We start from the raw sequence: 21,362 nt of genomic DNA on the forward strand, positions 1-21,362 counted from the left end.
CCAGCTTCCCTGCGTGATGATTTTTCTGTAATAACACAGTGGCATGCATTAAAAAAAAATGTTTTTTCATTTTTGTGAGATATTTGTTTCACTTGATGATTGATTTTATTTGTTTCATTTATTTATCTGAAACAAAAGAAACAGGAAAAAATGAAAAATGAAAGGAAACTAAGGGGCCAGGGACCCCCTCCCCTTGCCAAAACAAAACTTAGCACAGCTGAAATGTTAAGATAGAAGCCCAGGGAGGAGCTTTCAGTTATACCTATCCCACCTCATTTAATGCCTTTTACCTCCTCCATGGGATCTCCAGTTGCTTCTGCCTCACTGAGGCCTAATTTGAAATTAGCTGTACAATGCAGCTGGCATCATTTTGAAATCATTCCTGCTCCATTTGGACTTCAGAGACCCCATGCAAAAAATAAGCATCGACCAGAGTGGGGTCTGGCGAAGGCCCAGGGAGGGGGTTAATTTTTAAAATTTGTTGGTGCTAAGTTTTTTTGCAGTAGTAATGAGATGAGAGACCAGACCAGAGCAGGAGCCAATGAATTTCATTGAGAGTTCTGTTTCATTTCATCTGGAAATAACATACATTGAAACAAGCTGTTTTATCATTGCGTTTTTTTAATATCATTTTAAAACGAATGCTTACCCGCATGGTACCACATGATCTTCAGCTTAGCTTGAACAAAGCCAGTAATATCAGGGGAGAAAACAGTATTTGGACAAAATAACAATGAGAATTTAACCAAGAATACACCACTCACTCAGGACAACTATAAAAGCCTGGCCACCAAATCCACTGGTAGTCAATGCTGTTAGAACATTGTGGAGCACTAGTGAGGAGAGGAGAGGAGAGGAGAGGGAGGGCAACTAGACGAGGCGACAGAAGGAGAAGTGGTAAAGGAGGATACAATGACGAAGTGGAAGGAGAAATGGCAGAAGTAGGACTTATGCAAGTCGGGCTTTACAGTGCAATACGTAAATCAGTGTATTTTAAAACATACCGCGTGAGTGAAATTATCAGTTTAACCAGTTAGTCCACCAGTTTGCTCAGTCCTTCTCCATGTCATCGAGACCCTCCTGGTTCTTCAGCCTGAACTTCCCCCAGTTCACCCAGACCTCCCACCCAGTCATTACTATGGAATAAATTTAATATCACTTACACCAGATAATTAGCAGGTGTAAAATACACGAAAAATGTGCACACACAAGTGTCTTTTAAAATAGCGACTTACACACATAACTGTTGGCCCCACCCAGGAATGACCACCCTTTTTTTTTATACATGCTCTGTATATGTGTGTACAAAAGTGAAAATATACCCTTTTAAGGGAATTTTAAAAACCTGGCATGCACCAAAACCGGGAGGGATACGCCCAAGTTGGGCCAGAGCACGCCAAACATATTTTAAAACTTGCTCGTGTACGCACGTATTGGCCACTACGCACACAATGAAAATGTCCCAAAAAGGGGTGGGACGTGGGCATGGTCTGGGCATACCTGGATTTGACATTGAAATCTGTGCATAAACGCTTTCACCCACAGGCGCGCACCGGGGTCCCCAGCCACGTAACGTCTGGTATGGATGAAATGCAAGTAATAAATACAAAGAGACAGATCGGCAGGGTTTTAAGGTTCAGGGCTAACAGAGGAGGAGAAAGGCTATTAAATTAGGAGGGTTTGGAAATCCTATCCCTTAACTGGGCAAACTGGGAATTAACTGGTAAAACTGGTAATGGCGTTGGCTCACGTGTCTTTTAAAATCCCCCCCACTTACAGGGAAGAGTCGGCATTTGTGTGCATGGGTGCTCAGCCACTTAAAATTGCGTGCACATGCGCATGTGGTCAGGCTATTTTACATCATGCATGCATGTACACATGTATGTTATAATAAAATGGCCACGTCCCGGGCACAGGCCGACAAACTTGCGCACAAGTGCAAGTTACTGTCTTATTTTGGACTTTTAGAACATACAGAATATGCAAGTAGAGACTACTTGGGCACGTATATGCTAATTTTTGCACAAGCAACATTTTGAAAATTCACCTTATAGTTTTGAAAAAAACCCACAAAAGTATGCTCTTAAGTCCAAATCCCTCCACAGCTCTGCTCTTGGAAGCAGCTGTACTCAAACTGGGTAAATGTATGTGCATGCAAGACATATACACATGTAAGTTTATCTGCATATCGGGTGGGGAATTTAACAAGCCATTCCACAGGCAAAGCATAATTTCACCCGCTGAAATGCCTTTGAAAATGACCTGCCCTAAGAATATTGGATTTATTTAAATATTATGCTGTGTTCAGTCGCTGCATAAAAACGGTGCCAGTCCTTTGCACAAAGTTAAAGCAGCAAAGTTTTATCAAGATCTATGTAAAACTGCATGTTTATTGGCATACCTTGCTATTGAATAATGTATTTATTTAATACGCAGGGACAGTAACTTTCAAAGCGGCGCGTGGGCATACATTGACACGTGCATCTGTGCACATCCAGGGATGTGGTGATTTTTATAACTTGCATGCATGTTATAAAATAGCCTAAGAGCACGTACAAGTGTGCCTGATTTTAAGTGGGCATGCACCTATGCGTATATATCCCATTTCTACTGTGTAAATCAGGGTATTTTAAAACCTGCATGCGTCCTCGCCATGACCAGTTTCACCAGTTAGTTCACCAGTTCATTCAGTGTTGAGCCAGATCCTCCAAACCCACCTGGTTTAACAGCCTGCCCCTCTACCCAGTTACTCCAGACTCTTTAAATCCCTACAAAATGGCTGGCTGGGTTTTTTTTTACAACTTACATCCTCCTCCATAGCAGAAGTAAACTTACGCAGCAGTCGACCTGGGTGTGCGCCAGGGCACATAAGTATTTACATGCACATCTCTTGGCCATGCCCTGAAATGCCCAGGGCCACACCCTGTTTTTGAAATGAAGTGAGATGTGCATGCAGCGGGAGATACATGCTCATCTGGGCAGCTTTTAAATTCAGTGGGCACTCGTGAGCCTGACTTGTGCGCACATCTTCCGATTTCGGTGCGTGCCTGGCTTTTAACATCTACCTCTTACATTTTACAAACTCCATAAAATGTCCAATGCAGATTCCAACAAATGCATCCATTATTATAAAGCACACAATCCACATTGGTAATTGTTGCTTTAGGCATTGCAGTGATTCTAAAAAAAGAAATAAATCCTGTATTTTGTATTCATGTTCATGTGTAGAAACTCATTAACAGGAAGTCTGTCAAAAGTGTTTCTGAAGAAGTCCCTGAGCTGTATAACAAACCTGGGTTCTGTTCCAAGCTCTGTAGGAGCTTGGAACAGTGCTTTTAAAATCCACACATACCACAAGCTTTTTCACTGCAAATACTTAGCATTAATAATGTTTGGTTCTTTTCCTCTTTCTTCATACATTGTTATGTAATGTATGAACCCATCTATATGGCCATGTATCTTGGCGGTGGCTTCTTGCCCGTTTACGGCATGTTAAGCCTGCGTAACCAGATATGACCCTGTTGACATGTTTACCTTATAAATGTTAACTGCACTAATCCTAGTATCATATCTTTAGAAAACTCCTTAATGGAAACTATTAGAAGAGGCTAGAAGTAAAAAGGTTAATAAAAACATGTTTTTTTTTCTTTCCAGAAGTTTTTATTATTCTACATTTCCCACATTCATTTGCAATATACTTCCATCCTTAAAACTATCACAGTCACATTTGCTCTCCTTGTTTCTCTGTTCACAGAACGTGTTCAGGTTAGGACGCTGTTGTCTGCTGCACTGCCTGATTCCTCTCCTTGATGTTGCACAGTCTTGCATATTGCTATAAAACATGGGAGGTGGTCCAATCAGTTTATCAAATTGCTAAAGTTCTGTTTCATTTTCAATGCATAAGCAAGAATAAGCTTCAACTAAGAGAGGCATTCTAATTGTAATTATTAAAATAAATATGGTACATAGCTAAATATGAGGGACATTTTACAACAGTGCCTTAAGAGCTAAAGCCTGCATGTAGAAAGTAGACACAGGGGCAGATTTTAAACGCCCTGCGCGTGTAAATCCAGCTGGATTTACACGCGCAGGGGACTTGTGCACCGGCGCGCCTATGTTGCATAGGCCGCCGGTGCACGCAAAGCCCCGGGACGCGCGTTGCGCGAACAAATCTACGCCCGTGCATAACTTTAAAAATCTACCCCACAGCCTTTAGCCCAAATTTTCAAAGCAGACTTGGGGCCCGATTTTAAAAGCCTGGCACGCGCAAATCCTGGGAGATAAGTGCATGGTCGGGCCATGAGCTTACCGAGCGCATTTTAAGAATGGCCCGGCCACGCACGTATCTCCCAGTACACATGGAAGTGCCGGGCTTTGTCAAAGGGGCGGACCAGGGGCGGGGTCTGGGCAAGGCGGGGGCTGACCGGGACAGTGGCCATTAGGCCCTGTCCCGGGGAAATGCGTGTTGGCAGCCGGCACGCGGAACTTACTACTTCTCCAAAAGAGCAGGTAAGTTCCATAACAAAAAATTGAAGGTAGATAGGTAGGGATTAGGGGTCAGTGAGGAGGAGGAAAGGGAGGAATGTTAGGAGCAGACTGGGAGGGAACTTGGGTAGGCCTACTTGCATTGCCACACATTTTTTTCAAAAGTGTAACTGGGCACACATGCATGCACCGATACAAAATCAGGCTCGCATGTACGTGCGGGCATCAGATTTTATAACATGCGTGCGTCACCGCGCACATTATAAAATCAGTGCGGCCATGTAGGCATACCAGGGTTTTAAAATGTACCCATTTATGCGCAAGTCCACTATGAAAGTTAGCGTGTACTACCAAGCAGGCACACATTTGTGCCTACTTGTTAGCAGGTGTAAATGTGTGTGAGTAGGTTTACGTGCATACTTTTGAAGATCAAAATTATATACCTACATGATATTCCTGCCCCAACTCAGCCATCCCTTGCGAAAAAGTACACGTGGAATCATTTTTGTGTGTATACGTGGAATCACTTTTGTGTGTACTTTTATGTACACAAACCCCAGGGCAATTTTCTAAAAGACCATTTACACGCATAAAACTATATATTATGGGGGCACATATCATAAAAATCTTCAAAAGCCCATTTACAAACTTGAAGAGCATTTACATGCATAAAACCCAGTATTAAACACATAAATCCTTTTGAAAATTGCCCTGCAAGTATATAAATGCTGAGCCTGTCAGGGCCCATGCAAGAGAATTTGGCACCTTAAGCCAGTGATGGCTAACCTATGACACGCGTGTCAGAGGTGACACGCCGAGACATTTTGCTGACACATGCAGCGTTTTGTGGACTATCGGGAATTTTTTTTTTTTATCGGCTGCGCAGAGCCTTTTTTTTAATCGGCTGCCCGGACCCTTTAAAACTATTTTTTTATTATCCCCCCAATGCCCCCAGGCGCAGCGACAGGCAGATCGGCAAGGCCAAGAAAAAGATTGCGTTTAAACGCGCTGATGCTCCTCCTCCTTCCTGCCTTTGCGTCCCCAGAGGTAAACGTTGCCGGAGCCGCGTGGGCAGGAAGGAGGGGAAGCATCATCGCATGCAGAAGTGGAGCAGCACTTGCGTTTACGGGCCGCCGTGAATCTCAAGTCGCAGCGGCCCGAGAAGAAGAAGAGGCCCGAGAAGAAGAAGAGGCCCGGTAGCAGAGCCCATCCTGCGGCGACCCGCGAAGAGGAGGTCCAGAGGTGAGAGAGAGGCTTGAGGGTCTGTAGAGGGTGTGTGTGTGTGCGCGTGTGCGTGTATGAGATGAGTTGAGAGATTGTGTGTGAGTGAGGACCTGAATGTTTGCAGAGACAGCATGTGAGAGCCTCTGTGTGTGTGAGAGAGACAGCATGTGACAGTGAGAGCCTGTGTGTGTGTGAGAGAGACAGCGTGTGACAGTGAGAGCCTGTGTGTGTGTGAGAGAGAGGAATGCATGTGAGAATGAGAACCTGTGTGTTGGAGGGAAGAAGATGGAGAGAAAAGAAACAGAAAAAAGACAATATAAAAGGAATTGGCAAAAAAAATAAGAAAGGGAAGGTGGGGAAAAAAGCCTGTGACCAACCAATTAGAAAACGAAGATCAGACAGCAAAGGTAAAAAACAAAATTAATTACTTTTTAGTGATTGGCACATGTAATCTTTGGGAATGTGCAAGAATAGCACTTTCTCTATGCGGATCTCACAAAGTACAAGATCAGCATGGAGAAAGTGGAAGCCCACGGGGCCTGCACAGAGGAGGCAGCAGAATGGGCTTCAGTGTCAGTAGCAGCAATCGGCACCTCCCCAATAGCCACGCGGCAGCAGTGACAGTGGCAGCAGAGGAATGAGAGAGGTTCTGAGGTTGCTGGCAAAAGAGAGGGGGGTCTGCCTTTAGTGTGTGCATGTGAATGAATGGGACTCTGCATGGCGGTGTATGTGTGTGAATGCATAGGTGCCTGCCTGGGGGGGTGTGTGTGTGTGAGAGAGAGAATGAATTGGTGCCTGCCTGGAGGATGGAGCGGGAGTGGTGTGAGAATGACTGGGAGCCTGCCTGGGTGTGTGTGTTTGTGTGTATGTGAGGGAGCCAGTGAGTGTGAGAGCATGAGTGTGTATGAGAAAATCCAGGGGAGTAAGAGTTTGTGTGTGTGTGGGGGGGGGGGGGGAGAGAGTGTTTTAATTGAAGATTTAGCCAATGAAATTCAGCAACAAAAAAGTCACTAAGCAGGTAAGGTAAAGAATTTTTTGTTTTTGCTTTATTAAAAAATCAGAACATATATTAAAATTATAACTTTTTGTTATTAATATTAGAGCTACAAATATCACAAAATTATGGATTTTTCTAGAAGTGACAGACCACCCGAGTTATGCTCGGTTTTTTTTAATGAATTTTGACACACTGAGAGCAAAAGGTTGGCCATCACTGCCTTAAGCGAACCTTTGATCATGCACCCTCCTCGCCCATTCAGTAGCAGCTTCAAGACAACGCAGCAGTGGCTCCAGCACTACGCCCCCTTCTTTGGCATTGGCTCTGGCACAGCACTCCTCTGGGCCTTGTGCTGATGGGATTTTGCTGCCCCCAAAATTTTGGTGCTATAGGCGAGCAAATAGTTTGCCTAATGGAAGCAACTGGCCCTGGGTCCTATACACTTCATATATGGTAAAATCCATTGCAGCTAACTAGAGACATATTGGGTCTGATTTTCAAATCCCAGGGGGCACAGAACAGAAGAAACTCTTTGATAAACCATTCTTCTTCCATAAAATAATTTGTACAATATCAAAGAAACTAAATCCAAATTAAATTGTATCTTCACTCATTTTTGGCCCTCGGTTTTGTTATGCATGTCATTAATTGTGATTGAAGCCTCTCTATTTTTTTTGGTTTGCCAGTCTTTTCCTGTCCTTTTGGGCTTCCAGCTCATTTGGAACTTTCCTCTGTTGACTAAAGTGCCAGAAGCCTTCATTTGCAGGTGTCCTGAGTTATTTCCCCCTCCCAACTCATCTGATTCATTGCAGTGAAAGCCCTTGACCAGGGACCACAAAATTGCAGGGTAACATGGACTCTGTCTGGTCACTAGGTGTCACCATTGAGCAATGGTACCTCAGCATTCCCTGCCAGCCAGAGGAGCAGAAGCCTGGACTGGGAAGTGAACAAAAGTCTTCCTCATACCAATGCATAGCAGCTGCCACTGAGCCATTGTGCCAGCCCATGACTGAAGCCTCTTGCCCTCTTTTGCTTTTCATCAGAAGCACTAGATGCCAAATTGGGGTGTATGCATTAAAGTTTAGTGTGCATGCTAAGGTGGTTTAGTGTGCACAAAAATTAATCTGCTATACACCAAGGCCGTAGCATGCAGGCAAAATGAATCCCCCTGAAGTTAGTGGCTATAGGCTATTAGTGCATAACCACATTTAAATGAAGAAATATTATGCGCTAATTAGGCTTTAGCACAGGTTTAATGTGATATGCTCTTTTCCACCCTCTACTTCTTTCATACCTCCTGAAGCCTAAAATTTAACATCACCTGAGAAGGTTTTACATGTTTAGCGTGCATGCTGAGTGTTAAAATCCCTTGTGCTAATTGGCCCTTTTACTTTGAGTAGGTTAGTACAGGTGATTTCGAGAGGTAATTTGTGTACATGCCATACTTCTTTGAGTTAATATACACTGCCATGTTATTGAGGCTATTTGTTTTTTGCATGTATTTATTTATTTATGAACTTTTAATATACCGACATTCGAAGAGCACATCATGCCGGTTTACAATTAACTCAAAGGAGAGGAAAATTACACTGAACGAGGAGCGGGGAGAGTGGAGCAGGCAAGAAAAGGGGAAGAAGGATGGGACGGGAGCGAGAAAGACTAAGGGAGAGATAAATGAACGAAATAAGAGGATAGAGTGGAGAGGAACCAAAATAACTAAAATAACTTACTAAAGTTACATCATGGGAGGAGCACATAATAATAGAACTGGATTAGCCGTATACATATATATAATGGATGGTGATTGAATTCTGCGAGGCAGAGGGGGGCACTGTCTAGGTTTGGTTTGCATCCGGGTAGGCCCTTTCAGTGGCATTTTAGCTTACACATTAACATTTTTAGAAAGTACACCCAAAACAATTTTTTGATATGACCTTTAATGTATTGGCCTCATTGTAGCTTTCCCAGTGAATGCATAACTGCCTGTTCAGATATTAGGATATTCACTCAAAACCCCACACTTTAGAGTTCTGGTGTTAAGATCTCTGATAATATAAAGTAACTCTATAGTGAAAGGGATTTTTTGAAGGGTGGGGTCTGTTTAAGGTGGCAACTCATGAACACAAATCTGTTCATTAAGGGCCTGATATTACGTACCATTTAGCCAGATAACTTCCAACTCATTCAGCTAAGTGGTGGCGTCTGAATATCTAGCTGCGTTCAGCATCTGCCACTTAGCTGTCCTGGTTGGGAAAGAATAAACAAAGAATATAGCTCCTAAAATGAAAGGTTAAGCTTTCTTTATGAAGACAAAAAAGGTTTAATCCAGTATAACTCTGAAAAGTACTAAAGGTCAGATTCCTGCAAGAATAACATTCATTTATAGTGTTACCAGCCAAATCTCAGTTCTGCTTTAGACAACGTTCTCATTGTGTCCCTCACCTTTTCGGTTTCTGTCAGCTTATGCCTGTCTTCTTGCAGCAGTGCCCGATGTTTAAGCAGTTTACCATAGCTCGTATTTGTCTGATTCTGGTACTGCAATAATTTTAGAATATTTAATAATGTAGCACATTTTTCACTTGTTGCAATAGGCTTGCTAACATTTAACCTCAAACCAGGTAAGATAAGAACTCAAGGTCCTTGTAATATAGAGATGCATGGCAAGAACAATATTCTTCATATTCTTCACAGCCTTTCCCCTCATAGTTTCCTGTATCAAGCAGACCATCAGTTTTGTGATCCTTTCTGTAATCATCTTTTTGTTATAGGAAAACATTTCCATGCACAGCAACCTTTGAAAGGCAAAATGAGCAGACTAGATGGGCCTTATGGTCATTAGCAGCCATCATATTATGTCCGTGTTTCTGTATCCCTTTTCAGAGAATAAGGGTAATATCTTAATCTTTAATTGAAAAACTCTACAGTAAGGATATTTTTTTGTGGGGAAAATCCTAACAGGTAATTTTAAGATTTATTACTATGCATGCTAGATCCATGATAGATCTCCCCTTTCTGCATTTCTAGAGTCATGCACTGATTTGAGAGTACATTTTCTGTGCAAGAAAGACAAAAGATCATACTAAACTCAGCACCCACCTTTTTTAACTCAGCAAGCTCTTTATTAATTTGCCACTGAAGGTCTCTTTCCTTCATATTTGCTTCTGATATTGTTTTTCGCATCTGAAAAGAAAATAAACAGATTTAGGGGATTCCTTCCCCCCTTTCATTTTAGTAGATTACAAAATCTATAGAATCTATATTTATTGATCAGCAATAAACAGCTCTCATATAAACTGTCTAAAATGCTTCTTGTGAACAAATTCAGATGATTTAAGCATGTAAGCATGCACATGCAAGTACTGTATAAACTTCTATGAACTACTCATTTACTATTTGGGCTGTAGTAATCCAAGGTAGCAGTATGTGATATGGGATGAGATACTGATGGACACCAATCAGGAGCGAGATCTTTGGGTGATCATTTCAGATGATCTCTAGGCTGTAAAACAGTGTGACAAACCAGTGGTCAGAGGCAGAAGAATGCTGGGGTGTGTAGAGACAGATATAACCAGAGGAAAAAAGGAAGTGATTATGTCTCTGTACAGGTCATGGTGAGACCTCATCTGGAGTATTGTGTCCATTTCTAAAGGCCATACCTCAAAAGATATATAGAGTATGGGCTGGGCAGTCCAGAGAACTGCTACCAAAATAGCTTAAAAGTATAAATAATGCACAAGAAGCAAGCAATGTGTTCAGTAGAAATAAAGTTCTAGATTAAGAGGTCATAATATGAGGCCTACAAGGGTTAAATTCAGAAGCAGCATTACAAAATATTTCTTCACAGGAAAGCTGATTGATGCTTGGAACAGACTCCCAGTGGAGGTGGTGGGGGTTAAAAACAATAAGAGAATTCAAGACAGCATTAGATAAGTGCAGAATAATTCTTAGCTGCAAAGAAGTGATCGGAAAGCTGAAAATCTTCTGAGGTCTAGAGTACTGAAGCAGGAACATTGGGCAGTCTGTTGATAGGGCCGATGGTGCTTATTTTATGTTTCTATTGACACCAACCCACACATTCTTTCTCTTGCTTGGCAGACTGGATGGATGTTTTGGGGGTTTATTATATTACTATGTTATTTTATTTTTTTTTGCATATTTCCCTCTGAACTAGATGTCTCTATATTATTAGTAGAATCGTATGGACTTGACATAAAGAGGATTAAATTGGTCCAAGACTGAAACATGTCAACAACAGTAGCTCCTACTGTCAAAGCTTCAACTCTGGTTACTGTCCATTCGTATTCTTTCATATAAATGTATAATTCAATTATCTTTAAAAAGTACAAAAACATTTAGTTAAAGTGAGAAAACATCTCACATTCACTCACCTCGTGCTTGGATTAGAAAGGACTGGGCATTCTGACTGCAAACTCTTAAGGAGTTTCCTTAGGAAATTTGAAAATCAATAGGGGAACGGATTTGTATGGCTGTCTAGGGAGACCTTGAGCTAGGAAAGAAGCACATTAAACAATTAGTAGCTGGGATGCTGATTTAGGGATTGGGCGTTTTCAGAACACCCCGCTTTGTCTATATTTTTATCAAGGATTCCTGAGCAGTGTGTTTTATCAGTGGGTTTGTGTCAGTCACCCCTGAGCATTCAGTCTTGGTGAAAGCTCAGGCAGGAAATAGACAGAATATGTCCAGATACTCACCTGGGCAGTGTTCTCTTTTCTCAGTTTTGTTAACTGCTCTTGCAAATGGTGAATATGCTTGTCTTGTTTTCTCCACAAATATCCACATGAGTGCATGTCCCTGAATATGCTTTTCTCTGCTTTTTGTGCACTTGATACCACTTTCTGAAAAGGAAAGATTTATGTTTCAAATTATACATTTTCAGAAACCTTACAAAAATGTCACACCTGTCCTGGGAAGTATATTGTGGTTAACGATGAGTATAGAAAGTTCTGGGAGATCTATATAGAACCACCTGACTAAATCAGCTGCACAGTAAATATATTTTACACATAAGTTCTTTTTCATGGCGGATGAATGCACTTGTTAGGTCCTCCAGTGAACTCAAGCAGCCTTTCTCTTCCAATAATACACAGCACATTATGGTTGTGTTTCCCAAAATAAAACCATCTTTTTACTGAAGAAAAATAAAACGGAAAATAGTTACAGATGCCAGTTCAATTACTTTCCTCCATTCTGACAGGCACAGGGCAGGGTGAGATTACAATTGATAAACAGGCAAAACTTATTCAGTATCTCATATCACTCAAACACAGAAATATTATAATAATTGTTCATAGAAAAGATGTTGTTGTTTTTTTTTCTCCACTGCAGGAGACCATGGATGTCAGAAATGTATTGCTTGCTCTTTGTTTATAAGCTGCAATAGAAACCATGTTTTTTCCGAAGGTTCTTTCTTTAACATACATTTATTGGAACTATCTGGACTTAGGACTAGCTACTAGCTAGGAATCCTTATGCCACTGAATCCCAAGCTCCTGATTTGTTTTCCAAGATCTCTCCACTAGAGCACTGCTCAGCATTCTTTCTCCTTTACAGACTCCACCCTAAACTCTTCATCCTCTCTCCATGACTGTGGCCTCAGGACTTGAAGAGCTGTTAAGACTTTTAAGACTGTTAAAAACATGGCTATTCAGACAAGCATTTTATTAAGTCCGCAGAAGTTCCCCAGGTGATTAGTTTTAATGTTCCTGCAAATTTTTTATTTTTAGCGTGTCTCACGGAAATCTTGTGATTGTTGCTATGTACATCGCCCAGAATAGGGGTGATTAAGAAATTCAAATAAAGATAAAGATAAGAGCTACTCCAAAGAGCTCCTTCTCCACCAAGGACAAACCTATGAACTCCAACTTTCCTATGACTGCTCTGCCCCCTACTGGTAGAACTCAGCCATAACACCTTCCCCTCTACCTAGAGAACGTTCTCTGTGCTAGAGAATTCCTTTTACCTTTTTCCCAGGTTTATTCTCCACAGTAGGGTCAAATGGCTCCTTCATAAATTCTATATAGAAAAAACAAACATTTATATTTATTTAAATATATCTTACCTGAAAATGTGAAATGCTCTTCTCAAGTGCCTGTTTTCTTTCTTCCTTTTGTGCTGAGAAACCTATTTCAAATGGAGACGTTTCAGCACGTTCCTTTGCCACATATTGTAAGTGAGCTACTTTTTCTGTACTTGAGGTCTGGTAATGAAGAATTTTAAGATTATTAAGTAGGGCTTCAATTTTTAGGTGTTTATAAATTGTAAATGCAGATGTCTATTTTTCAGCTAATTAGGGGCTCTCAGAGAGTATAAAAAAACTGGTGCTTATTGGTGTTTTTGCAGTGCAGGTATTATTGATGGGTTCCTTTTCTGGCTGAATCAAATCCTTACATTTCCTTAACAAAACAATATGGGCCAGATCTTAAAATCTACGCATGGGCGTAGATTTGTTTGCGCAACCCGGCTCGAACAAATTTACGCCCCATTTTATAACATGCGCGCGGTACCGCGCGCATGTTATAAAATCCAGGCTTGGCGCACACAAGGTGGTGCACACATGTGCACCTTGCACGCGCCGAGCCCAAGGGGAGCCCTGATGGCTTCCCCCTGATGGCCTTGGAGGGAACTATTTTCCCCCCCCCCCCCCACCTTCCCCTCCTTTCCCCTATCTAACCCACCCCCATCCCTAACTAAATCCCTCCCTACCTTTACTCCAAAAGTTACGCCTGCCCAAAGCAGGCGTAACTTGCGCGCGCCGGCAGGCTGCTGGTGCGCCATGCCCCGGCACAGGCCTCTGTGCCGGAGCACTCAACACCGCCCCTGGACCGCCCCCGGACACCCGCCACACCCCCGGCCACACCCCGGCCACACCCTGAGCCAACACCCACGCCCCCGGACCGCCCCTTTTTGCGAGCCCCGGGTCATGCGCGCGCCGCCAAGCCTATGCAAAATAGGTTCGGCGTGCGCAGGGGCAGATTTTCTTGGGTTACGCGCATAGCCTTTGAAAATCTGCCCCATGCACATTCCCTCCAGTAACCAGCACCAGGAGTCACATCTCCCAGCCATGTCCACATATTCCCCCCCCCCCACCCCCACCATTTAGTATTCTTCCCCATTCCACCAGAGCCCCAACCTCAACTCCAGTCCCAGGCCTCTTCCTCCAAATAACCTCAGCCCAGAACTCTCTTTCTCCCTACCCCCATCCTTACCACTTTCAAAATCTTCACCCCCTGCTCAACAGAGAAATTGCAGCTCTGCAAATGTAAAACTCAGATGGCAGAACAAATGTTTCCTTAGGTGCAAAATTTCCAACTGCAAATTTATTTGGCCATAAATTTTGTTTCTCTTGTACATACGACCCAAAAGGACCAGACCTGGTACTTTACTAAACATTTTTCCAATAGACACATCATGGGAGAAAAGCCTTAGTAAATCAGCCCTTAGATTGTAATATCTCTTTGGAGATAGGAAAATGCCTGCAACACCCGAATGTTATCCATGTTGAAATGTCATAAAAGGTGGGAATATAAATAAAAAATTGTTATTTTTGTTATTATTATCAGCTATAAATGTCAGAATGTATATGGGGCACAAGCTTGTGAGATCTTTGGCAAAGTTCACAGATATTTTACACTCTGTCTTGTGTAGCCAGTCTTTATAACAGACTGGCTGGCAGCCAGGAAGTTTTTATAAAGAGGATTTATTGTAGTAGAATTTCATTTCAGTAAAGCATTAAACAAAAAGTTGGAGATTAACTTTTTGTTTGGTGTATCAAAGATGTGTTGTAAGTAGTATAGGGGATCATATGAATCTTGCATTGGGCAAGTCACACACTACAGTGTCAGGTCTGTATTATCAGGTACCAATGCAATATATGGACAATGTCTGGCAATGGAAGCGTGTGTCACATAGGCCTTCTGGGATGGCTGCTTAGCAAACTGCAAATTATTCAGACAACTTTGGTTTGTATTCAGAAGATAGGCCTCATTGGAATCAGAATTCTCACTACTGATTCCTGCATCACAAGACTGTACAACAAGTGTGGGAAAGGAAGAAGTAAATAGCAGATGCACAGGCTTTGTGGTGAGAGAGTTAATTACAAGAAAAAGCCAGTTTTCTCTCACTGGGCCATGTTTTTGGAAATCGCATGCAATCTCTCAAAATATGCTTTCAGATGTGCAGATAAAAAGAGTATAATTAACAGAGGCATGGGAGAGGGACAGATAGAAAGAGAATCCCAAACCTTCAGTCACCCTCCTAATGTTAGAACATTACTGCAACTATTGTCTCTGCTATATCTGTGTATTATCTTTGCTGCAGTGCTTTCTGGAGCATAACATAGCATTGGTAATAAAACACTGCTTATCCTAGAATATACCACTGCGCTGACTCAAGGTGTGAGTATAGTATGACGTGCTTTGTGCAGCAGATTCTGTCATGTAGGGAGCCTGCAGTATACTGGCTTCATTTGTGTTTCAGGGCAGTGGCCACAGAGAGAGAGAGAGAGAATTTCAGGGCAGCAGATATTGTCTTACCACATCCACAGAGTGGGCATGCAACACTTTTCCTCCAGGAATTTGTCCAAACCTCTTTTAAACCCATCTTTGCTGGTTGCCTTAACCACATTCTTTGGCAACAGATTTCATAGCTTGATTGTGCGTTGAGTGAAAATGTATTTTCTATGAATTCTTTTAAATCTGCAGGTTGTTAGTTTCATGGCGTATCCCCTTGTTTTATTAGCATTGAAAATATAAATAACGATCCTTTATTTACCCATTCCATACCACTCATGATTTATAAACTTCTATTATATCTCCTCTCAAAAATGTTTTTTCCATACTAAAGAGCCCTAACCTGTATAGCCTTTCCTCATAAGAGAGTTGTTCTAGCCCCTATATCATTTTTCTTGCCCTTCTCTGCTCTTTTTCTGATTCTGCTATTTCTGCTTTGAGATGGACTAACCAGAACTATGCACAATACTCAAGTTTCAGTTGCACCCTGGATCAGTACTGACGCAATGATATTTTCTGTTTTATTCTCCATTCTTTTTCAAGTCAATCATAACATTCTATTGCTTTTTTGACCACCACTGCAAATTGAGCTGAAGACTACAATGTATTGTCCAGAAGAGCTCCAAGGTACATTTCAGGGGTGTTGGCTCCTAATACAGAACCTAGCATTAAGTAGTAAGTACCATGGTTGGGATTATTTTCTCTAAGTGCATCACTATGCACTTTTTCACATAAAATTTAATCTACCATTCAGAAGTTAAGTTTCCTAGTCTTGCAAAGTTCCTTCTGCAGTTTCTTACAATCTGCACAATTTGCAGATTTCACACAATTATTCAACAACTTTGAATAATTGTGTGTACTCTGCAAATCTGATCACCTCACTTGTTCCCTTTTCCAGATCATTTATGAATATGTTAAACCGCACAGGTCCCAGTATAGATCCCTATAGTACTCCACTAATTATCTTTCTCCATTTGGAAAACTGAATATTTTGCCTTATCCTCTGTTTCCTGTCTTTTAACCAGTCACCAATCCACATCCCATCAATTTTTAATTTCCTGAGGAATCTCTCATGAGAACTGTCAAATGCCTTCTGAAAAATCCAAATGTGTTATATTAACTGGCTCATCTTAATGTACATGTTTATTACAGCTTCAAAAAAATCTAATAGATTTGTAAAGTAAGACTTCCCTTTGTTAAAATCATATTGACTCTTCCCCATTAAGCTATGTTTGTTTATCTATATGGTCAGCAATCCTAGATTATATAGGGAGAACTAAGGAGTAGTATAGGAAAAAACTCCAGGGAGTGGAGTTCTCCATAGATGTGTGGTCTAGGGCACTTTCTCAGCAACTGAAGGACTTAGCTTAATGCTGGCTCAAGCCTGCAGCCAAACCCAGCTCATGGAGTGACCGACACAATGGTGTTAGTTCTTAGCCAATGTACCCTGTAGGATCAGAGTCGGGTCATACAGCAAGGGGAAAGCAACTCACAGAACATTACCTAGATGCCAAGGGCAGTGAGAGGGCTGGTTGGCTCTAAGGCAGAGACAGGGACTGAGAAAAAAGTCATGACGAGGTAAATGCTTTTTAAATGAGAGATGCCACAGAATGACAGAAGGGAATTAACAAATAAAGATGTGAATCGTGTCCTCGATCGTCTTAACGATCGATTTCGGCTGGGAGGGGGAGGGAATCGTATTGTTGCCGTTTGGGTGTGTAAACTATCGTGAAAAATCGTTAAAATCGTGAGCCGGCACACTAAACCCCCCTAAAACCCACCCCGACCCTTTAAATTAAATCCCCCACCCTCCCGAACCCCCCCCCCCAATGCTTTAAATTACCTGGGGATACGGCGGTGGTCCAGAACGGCGGCGGTCCGGAACGGCCCCCTCAATAGAATCGTGTTGTCTTCAGCCGGCGCCATTTTTCAAAATGGCCGCCACAAAATGGCGGCGGCCATAGACAAAAACGATTCGACGGAGGAGGTCGTTCCGGACCCCCGCTGGACTTTTGGCAAGTCTTGTGGGGGTCAGGAGGCCCCCCCAAGCTGGCCAAAAGTTTCCTGGGAGTCCAGCGGGGTTCCGGGAGCGATTTCTTGCCGCGAATCGTTTTCGTACGGAAAATGGCACCGGCAGGAGATCGAGTGCAGGAGGTCGTTCAGCGGCGGTCCGGAACCCCCGCTGAACGACCTCCTGCAGTCGATCTCCTGCCGGCACCATTTTCCGTACGAAAACGATTCGCGGCAAGAAATCGCTCCCGGAACCCCGCTGGACTCCCAGGAAACCTTTGGCCAGCTTGGGGGGGCCTCCTGACCCCCACAAGACTTGCTAAAAGTCCAGCGGGGGTCCGGAACGACCTCCTCTGTCGAATCGTTTTTGTCTATGGCCGCCGCCATTTTGCGGCGGCCATTTTGAAAAATGGCGCCGGCTGAAGACAACACGATTCTATTGAGGGGGCCGTTCCGGACCGCCGCCGTTCTGGACCACCGCCGGATCCCCAGGTAATTTAAAGCATTGGGGGGGGGGTTCGGGAGGGTGGGGGATTTAATTTAAAGGGTCGGGGGTGGGTTTTAGGGGGTTTTAGTGTGCCGGTTTTCCTGCCCTCCCCCTTCCCCCGATTTACGATTTTTTAACGATAAATCGGGGGAATTGGTATTGTATCGTGGCCCTAACGATTTTTTGACGATTTAAAATATATCGGACGATATTTTAAATCGTCAAAAAACGATTCACATCCCTATTAACAAAAGGCTGGACAGAAGACATGGGACAAGCATCAAATCCTAAGGGGTAGAAACCCTTGAAGTGAGCAGTATAGATGAATTTCCTGTGGAGATGTGGAGCAAACAAAACTGCCAGTACATAGACAGCAGCTTCAGTAAGATCTACCTGGGGGAAGTCCATATCAAAGGAAGGAAGCAATCACACCCTTGACCACCACAGTCCTAGTAGGAGAGGTAAAGATTATGTCCTAGTGGACACTGGAAACAATTATACAATCATTAAGACTAGGTTTGATATCTGTACTAAGGAGGATAAGGAGAACCCCATTCTTATGAGGCATGGAGAAGCAGCCTAGTAGTTAGAGCAGTGGGTTGAGAGCCAGGGAGGCCAAGGTTCAAATCCCACTGCTGCTCCTTGTGACCTTGGGTAAGTCACTTCACCCTCCATTGCCTCCGGTACCAACTTAGATTGTGAGCACTCTGGGGACAGGGAAAATAACTACACACACACCTTGTGCTACAATGAAAAAGCGTAAGCTAAATACAATAAATAAATGAAGTGCCAAAAAGGAAGCAAATGATCAGGAAGCAGAGAGAGAAACAAACATGACACTGTGGTTGGAACAGTATGCAAATTGTTCATTAGTGAGTTAGCATCACCCATGAGGACTTCATGCCCAGAGATAAAGCACCAATGGATTTTTGATCCTAAGGATCTGAGAAGTACATTTGGATGCATCAAAGGGAACACCATACCTTACCTCAAATTTCTCTGCTCCCCTTCCTCCCTTCTCTATCATCTTTCTAGTTCCCCACCAATATCTTGATTTAGTATTCATGCTTTCCTCTCATTTAACAATTATTCAATTATATTCACATATCTCTCCCTTTACCTTTCTTTCATGCTTCATTTCCTTCTCTTTCTCTTTCTCCCCCATTCTTCTTTCTGTCCTGTCCCCTATATTTTTCTTCATATCACCTGCCTATCCTCCCTCAGTTCCGCTCCTCTGCTTCCTCAGCTCCCATTCTTTGGGTTCCTTTTCTCCTCTTCTTCACATATCTTTCCATCTCCCACACCCTTAAATCCATCTCCCATTCCCCTTAAATTAATTTCTCTTTCCCACACTTCCTCTCCCTCCAGGTATTATCTGCCCCCCCCCCCCCCCCACAATCTCTCTCCTCACCCAAGCCACACTGCCTCACTCGTGACCAGCATTTCTCCTGTCCTGGATCAAGGGCTACTTAACCACTTATGGGGCTAAGGACAAACTCTTGTGGATGGGCTGGTTTTATTTAAGAACATAAGATTTGCCATACTGGGTCAGACCAAAGGTCCATTGAGCCCAGTATCCTGTTTCCAACAGTGGCCAGTCCAGGTCACAAGTATCTGGCAGGATCCTAAAAAGTTGATATACTCCATGCTGTTTATCCCAGGGCTAAGCAGTGGATTTCCCAATTCCATATCTCTTTAGCCTTTCTTCATAGGAGAATCATTCCATCCCCTTTATCATTTTGGTTACTATTCTCTGTACCTTTTCTTTGTAATTTACACTTTATTAATTTTAGAATGCATGACAATACATTTGCCATAATACAATTCGGATGTCTAATTCACAATAATACTAACAACAAAATGAGCTATTTATAAAAAGAAAATTAGGGAAACAATATTTCATTTAACAATTAGGCAATTATATTTAAACCATATATTATCCCTCATTTAGGCATCCTATAACAATGAAATAAGCAAGAGTCAAATTCTGGTTTGAGCTTACACCAAGAAATTTATAATTAAATAAAAGAAAAACTGGAATACTTTTTACCCTGTTATTACTTTTGCGAATAACCTATTCCCTTAATTGGCTGCCATATCCCCAATCAAATTCTTTGCCTCCAAAAACTTTTTCAAATCTATGGGTTCATAATAGATGTAATTTATGTTATTCAATTTTAATAATCTGATATATAACCCCCAGTGAATTTTAATTTGTTACCAAGTGTCAAAAATGATTCTTTGCTCACAATCGAGTCTTCATTTAAATGTTGGTTTGAAAGGAGAACTGCAATGTGTCATGAAACACTTGCACGTTACCCTATAATTCAACAACAAAATTTTGAAAAGGTAGAGGAAGGGTTTCATATATAGGTTTCTCAGCCCGACATAAGGTCTGTTAGATTTTCAAGTATAATCATCAACCAATCCTCCTCCACCTATGGGTTTTTTTCAAATTCTGTGCAAACCCTAGTGAAAACTGCAACACAATTTTTTTATCCCTTAAAACCAATTTTTTAAAAATTATTTATAAAGTTTCAATGCCTCCTTCAATGTAATTTCAAAATCCCGACTTATCTGAAGATGTTAATCCACCCGACGTAGCTACGTTTCTGGTTAACACCGGAACCTTTCTTCAGGGGATGTGTTCTTTTTAGAGCAGTCGGTATACCACATTAACTGAAAATCATCTGTCAAGGCAAAAGTTTTCCAGACGCCATGAAGCGCTCTTGCTCTCTGCAAACCTCTTACCAACGATCCAAGCTTTTTAAGCTAGAGGCACAGATGGTGTGATTACCAATCACAACTCACATCGCTGCGACGTCATCGCGTATTCATTCAAACTAAAGAGCCCCAATCAAGAGCCTCATTCATTCCCTGAGGGGCTTGCGTGTTCAAGGTAAAGATCCAAAATGCTTCACGTTTGTTCAACAAACCTTCCCGGTTCCCTCCTCTCGACGTGATGGGTATGTGGTCTATAACTGTCCACTTCAAAGTACTGTACGAGTGTCCATGCTGTTCACAATGTGCAACAATTGGAGCAGATAAAGTGGACGTATTTAATTTTGATTTATGTTCATTCAGCCTCACTCTTACTTTGCGGGTAGTCCTGCCAATATATAAACCTGGGCATGGGCAAATGATTGCATAAACCACGTAGTCTGAATTGCATGTTGTATTATGTTTGCGTTGTATCAAGTATCCTGTCACCGGTTCTTGCCAACTTGAACCTTCAATGCAGTTTATACAATGAGCACATTGACCGCACTTATGATGTCCTGTAACTGGAACCTGAACTTTTGTGGCAACTTGAGCATGTACCAGCTTATCTCTGATGTTGGCGCCACGCGTAGTGACAATGAGCGGTGTCTCTTTAAAGATCTCATGGAGTGCTAATACATGCCAATGGCGTCGTATCGATTATGAAATTATATTTGTAGCCACTGACTGTTTTAAGACACAAACAAGTTGTGGACAATCTTTTGATGGTTTATACTGTAATAGACTTTGTCTATCAGAGTATTTCGCCCTTTTATAGGCTTTTCTGATTGCTGATCTTGGATACCCCCGTTCGAGGAATCGATCGCGTAAAATTGCTGCTTGAATTTCAAAATCGCTTGTGGTGGAACAG

General features: G+C 42.2%; 1 protein-coding gene across 9 annotated transcripts in view; it reads right to left on the reverse strand.

Annotated features, from left to right (window-relative positions):
* Positions 1–1,830: 1,830 nt before the first annotated feature.
* Positions 1,831–21,362, reverse strand: part of LOC115095642 (uveal autoantigen with coiled-coil domains and ankyrin repeats-like) — a 74,117-nt gene continuing 54,585 nt past the window's right edge. For 8 of the 9 annotated variants that reach the window (XM_029609643.1, XM_029609645.1, XM_029609647.1 and 5 more), the window contains 5 exons: positions 12,786–12,923; positions 11,419–11,562; positions 9,803–9,886; positions 9,149–9,241; positions 1,831–3,832 (listed from right to left, as the gene is read on the reverse strand). In XM_029609643.1, coding sequence (XP_029465503.1) covers positions 3,767–3,832; positions 9,149–9,241; positions 9,803–9,886; positions 11,419–11,562; positions 12,786–12,923 — 525 coding nt within the window. In that variant the 3' untranslated portion in view covers positions 1,831–3,766. Of the gene's footprint in view, positions 3,833–8,863; positions 8,950–9,148; positions 9,242–9,802; positions 9,887–11,418; positions 11,563–12,785; positions 12,924–21,362 lie in introns of all 9 variants that reach the window. The other variant, XR_003857835.1, reaches the window with a different exon arrangement.

This window comes from Rhinatrema bivittatum, chromosome 7 (assembly GCF_901001135.1).
Source record: "Rhinatrema bivittatum chromosome 7, aRhiBiv1.1, whole genome shotgun sequence".
NCBI lineage: Eukaryota > Metazoa > Chordata > Amphibia > Gymnophiona > Rhinatrematidae > Rhinatrema > Rhinatrema bivittatum.